Source organism: Sinocyclocheilus rhinocerous, unplaced genomic scaffold, assembly GCF_001515625.1.
Source record: "Sinocyclocheilus rhinocerous isolate Xijiao unplaced genomic scaffold, SAMN03320098_v1.1 scaffold182, whole genome shotgun sequence".
Taxonomy (NCBI): Eukaryota; Metazoa; Chordata; class Actinopteri; order Cypriniformes; family Cyprinidae; genus Sinocyclocheilus; species Sinocyclocheilus rhinocerous.
This window is the reverse complement of record NW_015655576.1, coordinates 955,190-973,333: the sequence shown is the minus strand read 5'-3', so window position 1 is coordinate 973,333 and position 18,144 is coordinate 955,190. Positions and strand designations below refer to the sequence as shown.

At 37.2% G+C, this 18,144-nt stretch overlaps 1 protein-coding gene across 13 annotated transcripts in view; it reads left to right on the top strand.

Annotated features, from left to right (window-relative positions):
• The window catches only part of LOC107718575 (nuclear factor 1 X-type-like), a 190,749-nt gene that overhangs the window by 55,011 nt on the left and 117,594 nt on the right, over positions 1–18,144 (top strand). For 4 of the 13 annotated variants that reach the window (XM_016525709.1, XM_016525699.1, XM_016525704.1 and 1 more), the window contains exons 1-2: positions 12,062–12,318; positions 13,287–13,818. In XM_016525709.1, coding sequence (XP_016381195.1) covers positions 12,178–12,318; positions 13,287–13,818 — 673 coding nt within the window. In that variant the 5' untranslated portion in view covers positions 12,062–12,177. The other 9 variants (XM_016525708.1, XM_016525700.1, XM_016525701.1 and 6 more) reach the window with 5 other exon arrangements.

The following is an 18,144-nucleotide window of genomic DNA, read 5'->3' as shown; positions in this document are numbered from 1 at the left end:
TGTTTCTCATTAAAATTAATTAAAGTAAATAGTGTAAATTACATCGCTTATGTCATAGAATTATAGCACATTGTAACGCAGTGTTACAACGTGCCCCATCTGCGCAACTGGAATTTAAAACTGGTTTGTGTCTTCTGCTAGTTATTGAAGCATTAAAAAACTATCTAAACTGATAAATAACAGATTGGAGATTAAAATAATAGCAGATTTGTCTCATTTTAAATGATTAATAAAAACAGAGATGAAAAATTTACTTAAGCCAGAATTTAAATTTTACTATGGTAAAATACATGTTCAGCAATATCTTCAAAAGATTTTTTAATTTTGGCGCACATTTTTTTCTATATAATGTTGATATGGTAACTAATAAATACTGTAAATTTTGTTATGCTAGCATGTGTGGAAATATTCAAAACACGTGTGTTACAACTAACCCCGCGTTACTTTGTGCCCCGCGCTCCCCTATATTGTATTAATAAGTTTAACGAAGATTTATAAATACTGTAACAAACATATTTGCTCATTGTTAATTAATGTTAGTTAATGCATTAACTAACGTTAAGTAATGAGACCTTATTACCAAAATGATAAAAGAACATAACAAAATTACTAAAACTTGGACTAAAATGAAAACTGAAAATAAATGAAACTAATTACAAACATTAATAAATACTACAATAGTATATAAAAATACTTAAGTTGATTCCCCCAAAACATTTTTTGATTATCTCATCCAGCCTAACACAGCGACATTGTCTCAACCAATGGTGCAAATTTGGGGCGGGGCTATCTGTCTGACCAATGGCAGAGGAGGGAGTGTTTGGAAAACCTGTTTGGAAGTAATTACTTTTTCCCATTCCATTTGGTGGCGTGCAAAGTACGCATGACATTTAAAATACAAAAACAAGATATTCAAACCAGATTTTCGACATCCTGTGTTCAGTTTGCGTATTCTTTTTTTTTTAAAGCGCCAGGAAGAGGTGTGGTGTCGGTGCACATATACAGAAGGTGTTAAACAGAGACAAGACACAAGACTGCTTAAAATGACAGACAGAGTGGCACAGACCTAGCAGAAAGGAGACAGTAGGGGTTGTGATTTGGGGATGGCAGTAAAGCATTTGCATAAAGGGCAGGGCAAAGTGCCCGGCGGTGGAAAGCATTGGCACCACGCCTCGCAGACTGGCAGAGGGGCGACTGAAGAGAGAAAAATAGTAGAGAGAGAAAGAGCGAGGAGGGGAGGGGGATTTAGTCAATAGTGCATCCCTTGTTCTGCGAGAGGAGGGCCCGGTTTGTTGGCAGTGGCGATGGGGAATCTCTTGTTTGTGTGCTAGATTGCCCCTTTATTTCTTTGATTGCGAAGCGTTCAACACTCGGCAACTGTAGTGCCTGTGTGAATTTGCGTGTGTGTGTTTGCAGGGGCATCTGTTCCCGTTTCAGGGTCCCAGTCTAAACTGTGTCAGGGTGTGCTTTAAGTTCATTTAAATTCATTTCGTTGTGATTCCGCATCCACAGCAATCAATTTATCAACGTATTCAGTCTAATATGTGATGCTAAAGCTATTAAAAACGGGTCTCTGGGTAATCTCCTTCATTCTGGGTTCTTCATGGGCACAGCTTTGGCACACCGACTAATCTATTTGCATGCAGCGTCTCTCTCTGCCAACCAATCAGAGGGTTTTAATCAAGGCAGAGAGCTGTGCCTTCGAGCCGGAACGCCATGGAGCCGGCGCAGCTGGATGATGTCATAGACCCGGCCTTCAAGGTGATGGTCGGCACTGGAAAGCTGTCGGCATTTTGTGTGCCGTTTGCCATTTTCTGATGTGCATGTATCACTATCTAACTGCAAAACTGTGCATGTACTGTTGCATTAAAAAGTTTGGGATCGGTAACATTTTTTAAATGTTTTTGAAAAAAGGCCAAGGCTGCATTTATTGGATTAAAAATATAGGAAAAACAGTGAAATATTATTACAATTTAAAACAACTCGTTTCTATTTGAATGTATTTTAAAATGTAATTTATTCCTTATATGTAATTTATATATATGCTGATTAATATTTTTGTGGAAACATGGGACATTTCAAACATTTCCTGTGTATTTTTTTCCAGGATTGTTTGACAACAGAAAGTTGAAAAGAACCAAATTGATTTGAAATAGAATTTTTGTAGCATTATAAAAGTCTTTACTGTCACTTTTCATCAATTTAATGCATCCTTGCTGAATAAAAGTATTAATTTCATTCAAAACCAAAGAATCATACTTGACAAACTTTTGAAAGATGGTGTGTTTCTTTGATATGCGGAAATATTGAGTATGTCCCTCAATCACAAGTTCAATCTTTGCATGTTCGTTTGTTAAATATATTGGCTAATTTGATTGTACTTTACATATTCAATAATACCTTTTACCACACTGAAAAAAAATGGTGTAGATACAATTTTCATTCAGGAATTGCTAGTAAATTTCACAATTAATACAATGAAACCGCAAGTAACATTGAAATAAAGTAGACTGAAATAGTATTTTCTTGTAAAACATAATCCAACATCTTTGTCTGTTTTACTACTTTGAAAAATATTTTTTTACATTGCATGCTTAAAGATATTTTTAAGAGAACCAACAACATTGGAGCCCATTGACTTCCATTGTATGAATAGAAAATAATACTGACACATTTCTCAAAATCTTTTTTATGTTCCACAGTACATGAAGACAGAATTCTTTTTTTTTTTGTGTACTGTCTCTTTAAATCCTCTTCTCAGAAGGAGACGTCTACAGAGTCCTGCTTATCAAAAGCAGAGATATTCAGGACTAATGATGTTTCCAAAGGTTTCCTGTGTTCTCCGTCACGCTCCGTAAGCAGTGCTAAGCCTCGGTTTGATTCTCGATGCACATGAAATCAGTGGTGTGGCGGTCGTGTGCATCGGGCCGTGCAGATAACTCTGCGGTATGTCGAAATCGGACACAAGTTAAGTAGGCTCAAGATTTCTGATAATGCTACAGTAACAATGCAATTGGACGATCAAAAGATCTTGACCACCAGAGATTTTTTTTTAGTCATGATCTTTAATTCATTGTAGCAGTAGTATAGTAATACTTTCCATTTAATTTATGTGAATGCTTTAGCTTTATACGTTTTATTTTTAAGTTTCTTGTTTTATTGTCAGTTTTTGTACACATTTGTATGTTAAACGTTTTGTTATGTTATGTAAAATTTGGCACCTTTAGCAAAACCTATGATAGTATTTCTAATCTATCTGGATTGAATGTAGTATAAATCTTAAGAAAAAGTACACATATTTTTTCAATTTCAAGTTTATTTGTTTATTTATTACTTTTAATATCTATGGAAAATGAAAAATGACAAACAGTTTAAGATTTATTTATTTATTTCACTTTTAATTTCCATGGAATAAGATTTTTGTCATTACATTTTCTGCATTTGGCAGATGCTTTTCCCCAAAGCAACTTACAGTGCATTCAAGCTACATATTTTATCCGCACCTGCATTTCCTGGGAACTGAAGCCGTGACCTTGGCGTTGCTAGTACTAGGCTCTGCCAGCTGAGCTGCAGGAACATCATTACCAGCTCGAGCGTGCAATCCTTCATCCATTATTCCTTCTGAAATCTCTTGCCGCTGGCTTTTTGTTTTTGTTGTTTGTTTGTTTTTGCTAAACTACATCCTGTGCTACAACACCTACTCAAGGAATTATGCAGCAATGATTTTTATCAGCGAGCCATAATTGTTTACGTTGCATTTAGTGCAATTATGTGTTAGCCAAACGGAAAAGGAAAAGTGTGGGCATGTACTGGATGACATCACAGTTTGATAACAGGTTTACCAGAGTATGTTTGGAAAAACCCATTTTATAAATTTTATCTGTCATGTCCTTTTCACCTTTCTTTAAAATGTACATTTGCACTGGTGGCCCCAAAGCTTGGAATAATTCCGATTTTTAATCTTTTTGCTCACCAAGGCTGCATTTATTTGATTGGAATTATTGTAAAAACAGTAATATTGTGAAATGTTATTACAATTTAAAAGAACTGTTTTCTATCTGAATATATATTAAAATGTAATTTATTCCTGTGATCAAAGCTGAATTTTCAGCATCATCCAGTCTTCCATTTGCACTGGTGGCCCCAAAGCTTGGAATAATTCCGATTTTTAATCTTTTTGCTCACCAAGGCTGCATTTATTTGATTGGAATTATTGTAAAAACAGTAATATTGTGAAATGTTATTACAATTTAAAAGAACTGTTTTCTATCTGAATATATATTAAAATGTAATTTATTCCTGTGATCAAAGCTGAATTTTCAGCATCATTATTCCAGTCTTCAGAGTCACAAATCATTGCTGCTCAATTATTATTGGTGCGAAGTTATAGTTCCTATTATTATTAATGTTAAAAATGTTTTTTATACTTTTTTTGTAACATTAAAAATTTCTTTCTGACAATTTTGATCAATTTAATGTGTCCAGCTGAATGAAACTATTATTATTATTATTACATATATTTTTTATCTTATACCCCTAATATTTGATTGGTAGTATATCACAGCTATAGCATGACTGTTTTCAACATTGATAATAATAATACATGTTTCTTGAGCATCAAATCAGCATATTATACTGATTTCTGAAGGATCATGTGACACTGAAGACTGGAGTAATTATGTTGAAAATTCAGCTTTGCATTACAGGAATAAATTACATTTTAAAATATATTGCAATAGAAAACAGTTATTTGAAATTGTAATACTATTTCACAATATTACCTTTTTTTTATCAAATAAATGCAGCCTTGGTGAACATAAGAGACTTCTCTCTCTCAAAAAAAGAAAAAAGTATTTATTCCCGATTTTTGTCCAGTAGTGTATGCAGTCGAGTGAGTTTGGAAGGCACTGCCGCTGGTCCAAATCCGGCACATAGCGCAGCACACCTTAACCATTTCCTCTTATTAGGTCCAGAGAATGTGTTGACAAATGAGCTGATGAATTTCGGGTTGATATTTTGCAGGCCTTAACTCTACAATGCGGTTCTTCCCAGAGTGCTCTTGAGCTCCAGTCTCTCAGGGCCCTCTGGGATACATGTGCCTTTCCTTTCTCTCCGCTGCCACAAATTGCTTGCAGACTTTTCACACATAGTAATGTGCTGGTTTGTAAACTGGGGTAATTGCAAACACCACCAAACAGCTTCAGCTATCATCATGCATCACTGGCTAGCCGCGATCTGTACGGGCCTGGGTGCGTCCTCACGCCTGACGCCGTTTATGTTGATAATATATTATAGCTTTTGGTAAATGCTTTTATCAAACAGGGTTGCACATAAAGAAAAGAGTGTTTTAGATCTGAGAAACACTTAAAATGACAGTGATACATACGGCAAACTGGGGCTAGTTGTCACATTTTGCTCACATATTTCTCAGTGCAGAATTATCTTTGAATGCCAATTTGTGTGTAGACTACCATTCAAAAGTTTGGGGAGGGTGCATTTTTTTTAACTTATTTTTGTGGATACTGTGATGTGATACTGTGAACATATGACCCTGGAGCACAAAACCAGTCTTAAGTCGCTGGGGTATATTTGTAGCAATAGCCAAAAATTCATTGTATGGGTCAAAATTATTGATTTTTCTTTTATGCCAAAAATCATAGGATATTAAGTAAAGATCATGTTCCATGAAGATATTTTGTAAATTTCCTACTGTTTATATTAAAACTTAATTTTTGATTAGTAATATGCATAGCTAAGAACTTCATTTGGACAACTTTAAAGGCGATTTTCTCAATATTTAGATTTTTTGCACCCTCAGATTCCAGATTTTCAAATAGTTGTATCTCGGCCAAATATTGTCCTATCATAACAAACCATACATCAATGGAAAGCTTATTTATTCAGCTTTCAGATGATGCATAAATATCAGTTTTGATAAATTGACCCTTATGACTGGTTTTGTTGTCCAGGGTCACATATAAGTTCTGTCTTTTTGCTATTCAGCTGAAATTAAAGAGTAAAAAAAAATAAAAAAATTTAACTATATAGCCGACATTTATTTTAATGTATGCCAAAAAAAAAAATATATATACATCAAAATTTTAGTTTAAAAGATAAAATTCACAAAAAGTTCTGATTTTAGACAATTTTGAACAGTGTTTTATCCATCATGCAAAACTAATATTTGTGACAACTTGCCCCAAGCTCCCATATTTCACAGCCGCTAGTATAAAATTGCATGTGTTTAGAATTTGCAGGTGTTTCTCTGGTTGTGATGACAGCAGCTGATGTCACTCGTCACTGCGAGAGCTGAGTTTTTAGCGCGCCTGACCCATCTCAGACTGCCTTTCAGAAATCACAACAGACCTGTAGCATATCGGCAGCGAGAGGAGGGGCGAATCTCACCTGTGCCAACACACACACACACACACCTGCTCTAACCTCACGCTCACACACATTCACACACAGCCCACGTTTCTGAGGTGCGAGGTTATACAAGAGTGTGTGTGTGTGAGAGTGTGTCCAGTGTCAGACACAATAGATGGCCGTGTGTGTGTGTGTGGGTCAGCTGTCTCTTTACCGCCATGGTTTTGTCCACGCTGGCCCGCTGGACTGGCGTCCTCATGATAGCGTGTGTTAGCACATGATTCTCCACGGCCTCCACCTCCCTCAACGTCTGTCATGTTGGTATTTATCACATTTTTACTCTGTCTCTCACTGTCTCATTCGAGGCCTGCCTCCTTTCCCTTTTAAAAATCATTTTAACAGGCTCTTTGTCTCTTAGTTTCTTGTATTGTCAGAGTGTCTTTCTCCTGTAAGAGGGCAGAATCAGCCATCACGTCTGTCTTCATTATGGTGTTTCAGGGTCTCGGTGGGTCACACCAACAGGGAGGGTCACGGAACGCACAGCGGGCAACCAACAAACCCAAACCCTGAAATCTCTCTCATTAAACGTGTTTGGTTTTCCCAATGGTCCGCACACTAGAAAACTACTGGGGGGGGGAAAACCTGTCCCAGAAACATCAAATATATTATAGAACAATAATGAATAATTATTATTCATTTATCTCAATAATTAAATAACATTTTCAGTAAATAATAATTAAATTATGTGCTTTAAAACAGTTAATAGCTTTAAAGTTAGCAATAACTTCAATGAATTATAGGCTAAATCTTACAAATATGTTACCACCAAATATTCAAATGCACTTTTTCATTTGATAAAAACATTTTCATGATCTATGATGTTTCAGGTTCCAGACAAATGTTCCTAATTTAGCTTTGGATATTATTTAATAATAATAATAATAATAATTATTATTATTATTAATATTATTATTGTACTTATTATTATTATTGTTATTATTTAATTTTTTTTAAGAATAAATATTTAATATAGGAGAAAACATGTTCATTTCCCAGTACCGAAGGCTGAAATATAAGACATTGATGGTTCTGATATTTTTCTGAGTTTAAAGCTGAATGGAAAATAATATTTCACAATAACCTATTTGTTTTCACTAGCTGAGTTGTTTCTAAAAACAATATTTATTTATGATAAAACAATATCATGCTTTGATTAATACCCAATATTAAAAAAAAAATCCCTGTAGGCTATTGGTTTATAAATATCAACAAATCAGTTGCAGGTGAATGCATTATATATTTAAACGGATGTGTTTTATTTCGTTTTTTTTTTTTTTTTAAAAAAAAAAAAAAAACAGTTTTTCATTCCTCCGGTTTTGCGTATCTCATAAATTGATCTTATTTGCTGCGAGGATATTGATATTACAGGATATTATATTAGCTTTCTAACATTTCGTTTAAATCTGTTTCTTATTAACATCATACAATCTTATTTAAGCTAGACTAATCACTACAGTTGTTAAGAGTTATTTTTTTAAAGCGCTGGACTGTAATCGAATTTGTCTTTCGTGCAGGAGCCTACATCCACTAGCTATCATTCTCTCTGTCCCTCTAAATAACCTGGTAAATGCGCATGGAATCGACATCATTATATTAAATAACCGAATATATAGGCCTAATCCTTTCAAGCGTTTTAACTGAAAACATCCGGGGAACATCAATATTCAATTACCACAGACAACTGCGCGCTCTCCTGTTAGTTTGAATCGCCAGTCGGAGATCTGAGACTCTTTTGTGGGTTATTGAACCCGAGTGTTTTTGTTTTAGGCTTCCAGTGTTTATGATTTTTTTTTTCATGTTTTTTCTTTATTGTTGCGCCAGCTCAGTAAAACTAGGTAATGATCACACTTTGCTTTATAGAACTATAGTGCAACTTTGCCAAAGTGTTCAATGTAAAATGTAGGCTGCTATTGTTATGAAGCACGAATCTCTGTAAAGTTGTGATGAAGAAAAAGTTTGAATAATAGGCCTTACAAAATAAGATTTTTCACCAGACTAGCAGCTTGTCATTTACGGTGTGATTTGAAAATGGATTTTGAACATTTTATGCCAGGAAAATGCATCGGCTATGTAATGTATGACAATAATTTATGCCACATAGTTTTTGTAGTACAACCTACATTATCAAAATTGTTCGTGCTTGGATGATCAAGTCATTTTCTTTGGCCGAACTGTTTATTTTTTGCATTGATTGGAAGGCGCTTGGGTGTGTTTTTGTTACTATTAATTGTTTTTACCGTCAGTGACAAACTAACACAAATGATTCTCTGGCGCCCGACACCAAACACTCTTTCCAGCTCGCTCATTTCCATCCGACTGCTGGCACACACTTGAGAGATGATGTCTTCTCTCTTTTAAGCATTAATGTTGTAGGAACAGGCGAAAGGGAAAAAATAACATAGCGATTATTTTGAATTGAGCTGGCAGAAATCTTGCGCTCCTCGTAGTTTGTGGTCAGAATGGCGGACGTGACGCGCAGGTGTAACGCGCTGCTGATGTTACCTGTGCGAAACGCTATGCGTTCAACGCTGCTTTGCTAACTGTTAACCGTATCTCAGGATTTCCCTGACCTCTCTGAGGAGCAGTGGACTCGTGCTGGGATTTTAGGTGAGAAACCAGGCCGTGGTTTGTGGAGTTTTGATGACAGGACGGGCACAGGACTGATACATGTTGATGAAATGCGATGTTTTGCTACGTTATGACATTTTTAAAAACTTGTATCCCTTCCATTGGCTTATTAGCTACGTTTGTAATTAAATAGTGTCTTTTTATACGTTTGAAAAGCTTGAAATAGATGACAGGCCCATGCCTCGTGCGTTTATTAAACGGCAGCTGCAGTATGTGATTCAGCGGACAAGTGTTCAATAAATAGTTAGTTTTATTGATAGTAATAGTAACAACAACGAACAGTTCTTCCGCCAAGTAATATAGTTCATTAGCCTAATAACCGTAGGCTATTTACGGTTGCCAAGCAACCTGGCGTATTAATATAGCCGCAACTGTCAGTTTGAAACGGAATATTTGGACCCGAGTCTTTGTTTTCACAAATTTCACGGCGCTTCGCAAAATTGAAGACAATAATAGAGATGTTTGTGTGTCCATAAAGTCCAGTTTTTTTTTGGCAGGAATAACAAGCAGGGGTGCGTCGCAGTCGTAGGTAAAGATTTTGTAGACTGGATATCTGTTTATCTTATAGGCTACTTAAAGTAGCTAACAGTTGAATATTTAAAAATATCTGTATTTTAATTATTATTTTTGTAAACTAATATTTATTTTTGAATTAATACTATTTAAATAATTTGTAATAGTTTAAATTTGAAATAAATTAAAATATTGTTTTGAAAAGTACTAATATGCCTTTGATTTGTAAAATGCTTTATTTTGGCCTATTCTCTGGCGCCGCCGTTCTATAGAATAAGTGAACTGTGCTTTAGGCAAGTGAATTTCCAAACGCACATGTTGATCAGAAGCTAATTATCTCATATACTCGCACTGGTAGCACTAGAGGAAGCCATTAAGGGCTGTGTTTCAAACAGAGAAGGGATTGTTTGAAATAAAGGTGCTGCTTTTATTGAAACAAATGCATTCATAAACAAATTCTGCTCTCCTCTGGTTGTGTGCTTCAATTAGCATCTTATTAGAGACCTCAGGCAGGTGTTGGTTTTGACACATAGGCTCCCATTTGAAAGAGGAAGCACTAATGAAGAGTTTTACTGTGATGGGAGAGCGTTATCACCATACATCCGTCCAATGATGTTTTCTTGGTCTCTCATTTAAGGGATATTTGCATATGTTTGCTAATCCAGTATTAAAAAAAATTTTTTTTTTTTTTTTTTTTTTTTTTGGGAAGAACAGCATCCAAGTAGCCATTCACTGATTTTTTTTTTTTTTGTAGAAAATGTCAACCGGAATTGATCAACAGCTCTGTCTACGTCTCCTTTAGTCTCAGGGTTTCAGATCTGAATATCTCTAGTAATCTCTGCTCTACTTTATGCTGTAAGCAGCTGTTGTTTTATATTCTTTTTGATCGCAAGATTACAGTATTCCCAAAACTCAGATAGTTAATTACGATTGCATGTAAAAAAAAAAAAAAGCACTGTTTACACTCACAGTCAATTCAGTCAAGAAAACCATGGCATTTGAAAAGCATTTTAGAGCATTCATTGGCAAATTTCTGATGCATATTATAATTTGTGCAATTAAACGTCGGAAAACCTTCCAAATGTGACAAAAGCAATCTGACACAACTTCTGTTATAATTGATTTTTTTTTTTTTTTGCAGTAACATTGTTTCGAACAACTTTTCGAAGTTTTGTGAGCAACTTCAGATCAGATATTCAATCTCCCATCCTTCGGCCTGAGCTCCTCATTTTCTCAGACAGACAGCATATGTTTGTTTTAAATTAGAGATGCACATGGGGAGCGAGGGGTGCGCGGTCACTTTCCTCTTTGTCTCGGCCTCTAAATCCATGAGCAGCTGCCGGCTGCAGGGTCTGCTGGGAGTTTCGGAGAGAGCTGTGCGCTCTCTCCCATCGGCCTGTGCCAAGGTGGAATTACGCAAGCGGCGATGGTGACCGCGACCCAGACTTAAGAACACGGTTGCCATGACTAGCTTGTTGGGATGCTGAACTTTGCCTCAGTGGTGGATCGGAACTTGTAGCACTGGCAAATTGTGCACCACCGGACGGGACTGTGTGCTCTCGCTCGCTCGCTCACTCGCTCACTCGCTCTCTCTTGTTCTGCCACCAGCCCCCTCTCTCTCTCTTTCCCCTCCCTTTCAGCTCTTCAAGCTAACGTATTGGCTGAGCTACAGGCATCTTGTTGCCAAATAGGTGGGCCCTACTCGTGTTGGCAAAGACTCAGGCAATGGTTATGGAAATAACGTGGAGAGGACGAGAGAGAGCGAGCGAGCGATCGAGAGAGAGAGAGTTGGAGAGAAAAGGAGTAAAAAAAGCAGCAGCACTTGGGTTTGCCAGCGGTCCTGCAAGCTCGTCCAACATTGATTCGGTTCTCTTTTTTTCCCTGCCTGTATTCTGTGCTTTGCATTAGCCAGCTCCCCCCACCCGCCCCACTTCGTCGCAGGAGTGTGCATGCATGTGCGCGCGTGTGCCTGCGTTATGTGTGTGCTGAGTTTTTTGCCGGATCCAAAGATCTAAGAAAACACTCATTGTGCTTTGCCAAGGATTTTTTTTTTTGTCTGCATTGTTTAGATTTTTTTTTATTATTTGGAAAGCAAAAGCATTTATTTTGAGTGCTGCTGCTTTTCTGTTTGTTTTTTTCTTCTTCTTTTTTTCTTGCATACACACCTTTATTTAATTTTTTGTTTTTCATTTTTTTCTTCTTTTTTGGAACAATTTTTTAAAAAAATAACCAATTTTACCTGGAAACGCAAAAGAAAATTCCTGATCTTGAAATTTCATGAAAACTTCTTTCTGCCGGCAATTGGAGCGTCTCCAGTCTTCTTTCCTATTTACCCAAGTTTTTTTCGGTCGCCAATTCTTCATCTTTGCCAAGCCAGCTGTTGTTGTTTCGGCGTGAGTGGCAAAGAACTGGTGCGGGTGGATTCCCCCCCCCGTCCTGAACAGCGTGCCAAATTTATGATGAGAGTGCAAAATGGTAACTACCGGCCTTTCTCTCTCTTTCTGCTCCTGTTTGCAGTGTGTGCTTTTCACGGTGCTATCTGCCTTCTCGATTGTCGAAATGTGAACATGCCTGGATTTCTGCACAACAGCAGCTCGCAGAGAGGATTTGATGGCAGGTCTTGAAGGGACGCAGTTTAACCGCGGTCTTGTTGTGGCGAGAGTTGGCGGAGAGGGTCTGGGGCACGGCGGCCCTGGCACTGGGGCACCGTGGCGCGGTTTAGGCTTTGTCACTGAGCGTTGTGTGGTGAAGGTATTATTGGAGAGCTGAATGAGTCTTCCGTTGCCGTGGGAATCGCCAAGCTTTTCTTGGCCTGACTTGAGCTAAAGAAGCTGCTTTCTGTGAATTGCAGAATCCCGGAATTCCTGCACAACCACTGAGATGTTTAAAAACTGTCTGAAAGAGAGCCTCATTTAGCTTTCCATTTGCACGTACTTTAATTTACAAAGTCTTTGTATTTCTGTAGAATAATTGTGTCTGAACTTAAGGGGATTTTGCTTTATGCATGCTACTATTGTGACAAATATTTCAATTGAAAATAATGATTGATCACATTCTTATATTTGCTTTCAGTTTACATTCTATTCAGTCTTAATGTATGTGTTTTATTTATTTATTTTGATGTTTGCTCAGCATTGAGATAAATGTCAAAATTTGATGTTAAAAGAATAAAATTGGCATTAAAATTCATAACAATCAAATGGCTTTAATGGAATGTAATAACAGATTAAATAGAATGTAAGACTATAAAATGTAAGCCTATATTATTTTAATTGAAAATAATTAATATTTTTTCCAAGTTCTACACTGCTAAACATTATTTTCTTAATCTGTATTTTTTGTTGTTTTCGAGTAAAAATATCCCTAAAACAAGATAAACGTACTTGAGGAACTGTAAGATGCTTTAAGACTTGTTTCCAGAGAAAATCAAATTTGCCTTGCGTTTACCTCATTGGCAAATATATTTATTCGATGAAACTCTCTAAAATGATTGAGATTTATTCTTAAAACCTAAAATGTATTCAAATGGACCTAATTTAGCATGCATTCTCTTTTATTTACACTATTTTAGATATTTATAATGCAAAATTGTTATTTGCAGATATGTAATTCAAATGCATTCAATGCATTCTTTTCCAAAGCTCTCAAACATTTATCTTTAAGTTCCATGAAAGTTTCTGAAATTATCTCTGAAATTCCTTTTTTTTTTTATCCAACAGGATGAATTTCATCCCTTCATCGAGGCTTTGCTGCCGCATGTCCGCGCGTTCTCCTACACCTGGTTCAACCTCCAGGCCCGCAAGCGCAAGTACTTCAAGAAGCACGAGAAGCGCATGACGAAGGACGAGGAGCGCGCCGTCAAAGACGAACTCCTGGGCGAGAAGCCCGAGATCAAGCAGAAGTGGGCGTCCCGTCTGCTCGCCAAGCTCCGCAAAGACATCCGGCCGGAGTTCCGCGAGGACTTCGTGCTCACCATCACGGGGAAGAAGCCGCCGTGCTGCGTGCTGTCCAACCCCGACCAGAAGGGCAAGATCCGCCGCATCGACTGCCTGCGGCAAGCGGACAAGGTCTGGCGCCTGGACCTGGTGATGGTTATCCTGTTCAAGGGAAGCCCGCTGGAGAGCACGGACGGAGAGAGGCTGCACAAGTCGCCGCAGTGTTCCAACCACAGCCTCTGCGTGCAGCCACACCACATCGGAGTGTCCGTGAAAGAGCTGGACCTGTATCTGGCCTACTTTGTCCATACGCCAGGTGAGTCACACACGCACACACACACACACACACACAGAAATACGCCGCTGTGTAACCCGGTTCAGGAAGCACGGGCCGATTCAATTCCGGGCTGTATTCCAAACATGTACTTGAATGCAACTATATGCAAATACAGGCTTTGTTGTGTTTATTTCTTTGTTATTATTTGTATGGTTGTGCTTAAACTTAAAGGAATGTGTGTGAAATTGTGAAATTTGTGTGTGTGTGTGAACTGGTTTATAGGTTATGTATGCTGTAGTGTGTGTAGCATAATGCAACCATGCCTTTGATAGTTGTGCGTATGTGTGTGTGTAAATGTCAGTTTGTGTATTGTGGCAGTGACAGCTGGCCTGCTCCTAGCTTGTGTGAAGGCCCCACACACACACACACACACACACACACACGCACACACACACGCACACACACACTGGTTGGTTAGTTACACTACTGCCTATAACACACACCTATAATCACAACGATCACATTCTCATAGACGGAACATTTACTTTCGATTTAAAATCTTAATTTATGTATTTTATTTATTTGGTTTTAAGTTTTGCTCAGCATTGAAAGAAATGTCAAAATTAGATATTAAAATCCGAACATTCCCATTAAAATTCTAAACTTTCATGGAACTTTATGATAAATACAGACTAAATAGAATGTAAGTCTATAAAATGTAAAAATATTTTGTTTTATACAGCATTAACAAAAAACTATAATAAATATAATAAAGGTTTTTATTCCAGGTTTTCTGGAATAATATATGTATAATTATATATAAATGATTATTATTATTATTATTATTATAAATAAATGACAGATATTATTTCTAAACACTTAAAGTAACACTTTCTTCAACTACTACAACAATATAAACAAAAAACTATTATAAATAATAGTTTGTTAATTTAATATGTATTTTATTTAAAATATTTAATTAAGTATTTTTATTTGTTTGTTTGTTTGATGGTGATGCCAGGATCGGTGATTGTGGTTTTGTTGCAGTTGCAAGTATTTATTTGTCAGATGCACTATATGCTGATCACTATATTGGCGGCAGTTCTTGGCAAAACACCGAAAGAGACACTCACAAACAGCGCAATATTATATTTGCAGTTATTTACAGGCAGCTCAGTTATTTAGCTATTATCTGTGCACTCAGAGTATGTGAACAGGCAACATTTGATGGCGGTTTTTCGCCTTTGTTGTGACACAGAGCCATAATTCTGTTTGTTGGCAGGGGCTTCGAAAGAGATTTTGTTGCCCATGCCGAGTTTCCCTTTCGCTCCGTGTAGAACTCAGCATCAGTTAGCCGGTTCACCATGCCGTTCTTTTCCTGTTTAACGGTATGCCAGGACTCAGATTATCTCCTGCTGACCCGGCCGAATCTCCTGTCTTAATCCGGACGCTATTAAAGCGGCCCGATGGCTCATTGTTCTGGCCACATCCGCTTTACCATATTGAGGGAATATTACTGCAACATTTGTTAATTTCCCTTAAACACTGATAGACCCTGTTTTACGCAGTCTGTATTTTGCAAAGATTATTCTCATTTGCATTTATTTTTCGACATGCAGTTTTAAGCGCCTGCCAAAAACGAGGCCTGGTTTAGATCACTTCTGCTTTTGCTGTCTCTGAAAATCAGCGTTTACATTTTGGCTCTAGCATTTGAACAACTACATGCACTGTGATATTTGCGCGCTGTAGATCAGGAGGCACGATTTGTGTGTAATTTACTCTCCAGGTCCTGTTTCACTGGTTGATTAGAGGTTTATTGACAAGATGCGTGTCGTATCGCCCCTGGGAGCGATTAATGACGTTAAACTCCGCCGGTAAAACACCCAGGAGCACGATGCCGTAATTACGCTCAGTCTTCTTGCCGTACGCCGGCTGTATTAATGATGATGATTAATGGGAGTTTTTGACCAGCACCTTGGATCAGCCGTCTCGCGCCGCTCCAGAAAAAAAGTTGTTATTTTTCTTCTGTGTTTGTCAGAATGATGGATGCTTTCTCCTGGTTTAGTCATCTCTGGAGCTCGCCACATCATACGGCTTCCATTATCGCACAGTCATGATAAAAACATGTGCCTGCTCTCATCTCTAATCGAGCTGTGTCCAGCTCAGACAGCCGATAAAACGCCGGCCGCGGTGCCAAGTTCTGTAGTCAGGCGACGACTGTACAGCTCTGTGTTGTAAAGGAGAAAGAGAGGGATAGACGCTGAAAAGAGGGGAACTAATGGTGGAAATGGATGTATATAGTTGAACGACAATAGACTCTTAAAGTGCGGTCAAGCATTAAATCGCTTGTTTCACAGCGAATCATCTATTCAGGGTTGTTTCCACAGCTTTCAAAGGTGTTAGAGATATCAGAGAGGTGTTGCGATTGAGTTTAAAAATAAAGACGGATTTTGTGTTGTGGGTGTTGCAAACTTTACATTTATAGTCAGTATTTTCTGCATGATTTTCTTTAGCCGAGTGTTTGTGTCCCTTCAGAAGTGAAATGCAATGACAAAAGCCATAAAAGATTGTTTGCAGTCAGGCCTTTGGGCAGCAGCGTTCCTTCTTGGCTGGTAATCGAGGTGTTGTGGGCCGCTAACAGATTCCTGCTGCTCCAGGCTTTGAGACAGTCACCCGGTCCCGCACTGACCGCTGACACGCCGCTTTGGTCACCTTCACATTTGATTTGATTTGGAGCTGGATGTACTTTGACGAAGGTGAAGGTGCTGCTTGGATCACACTCAGGAAGCTGGTTTTCCTGTGTTTATTGTGTTTGTGTGAGAGTGTTTGTTTAATTACAGGTGCTGGAAAAATATAAGACCGTTTGGATTCAGCTTATCCTTTTTTTGCTGTTTTTAAAAATAAGACAGAATATTTTTGAACCTGTGTGTTATAGCTCATTTGCTTAAAAATGAGAAAGTGCAAATCTGCAGTATGAGTATCTGCTTCAGTGATCGCAGGAAAATATGTTTATAAAAAATAATCATCACAATTTTTTAAACATGTTTTTATTTTAAATATATTTTTAAATAACATTTTGAATTTTATAATATAGATGTAAATTTCATTAAATTAAATTTTTTTCAATAAATATATTCATAATTTCATAAAATCAAAATTTAGCAAAACACATTTCATTTGTTTTTTTAAATAAGTGTATTCATAAATAAAATTTTATAGGAATTGTATTAATATCTTTCATTTGAGAAGCACATTTCTGATGCTGTATTTTATATTTTGAATTTATTATAATACAGAAGTGTTTAAATGACACAATTAAAAAATATTTTAGCAGTATATTTGTAATATGCTAATTCTAACTATTTTAATATATAATATAGTTTTGTTTTGCTTTAATATGTGTAGATGAAATATAGAAATAATAATTTCCCTAAAGATATTTACTTAAATTAATTTAGGAATTATGATATGCAGTGTGTGAAAAATGCACAGCATATCAGATGATATAAATATAATTATTAATTAATTTGAAGCAAAAAATGCATGAGAAATGCATGAGAAGTGTGTGTTTGAAAAGCATTCTGTTTTAGTTGCTTTTCCTCTAATATTTAAACACTCGTGTAGCACAAACTCGTCACCAGGAGAGAAAGTCAAACACTGCAGAATTCAGAAGATAACAATAGGTCAGAAAGAAATGGCGCAGCTGAAATGGAAAAACAGGAGAAATGTTGAAGGAGAAGAAGGATTGACTTTGGCTGAGCTCTGCTTTTCGTTACAGCCTTTCGTTTGGATGGAACAGGCAAATAAAACTTACAGAGGTAAAACCGAAATGCCTCATTACTGGATACATAAACATATAAGCAAACAGAAATCATGTTAACCAGAGATATTAATATTCTCTGGTAGTTTAAAAGAGATTCTATCAATAATAACCACACCAAATGAATCATCCTCCTCTTCCTGATCAACTATTTATTATTAGTAATGTTATTATTTGCATTGTTGCATTTGTTAAAACAGAGAATAGAACAGCGGGCAGAGAATAAAGACGGTGTAAAATGCCAAAATGGAAACAAAAGCCGGTCTGCGAAGGGAACTTCGACTGGTGTGTGTGTTTGGCACTGCTGCACGGATCTCAGCTTTTCAGATCACGCCACACGCTCTGCCAACATCCCTCTCTCTTTCCCAGCCTCTCCTTCCATTTAACCCGCTTTTTCAGGCCCTGTTTTCTGCTTTCCTCCAAACACGTCCACTCTCTATCGCTGACGGGAAAAACAAGCCTTTACCTCACTCGCAATTCCGTATAGAAATATACACTCGTTTTCTGTCGCAGGAAGACACATTTTCAGGGTGCTTTTTTTTTTT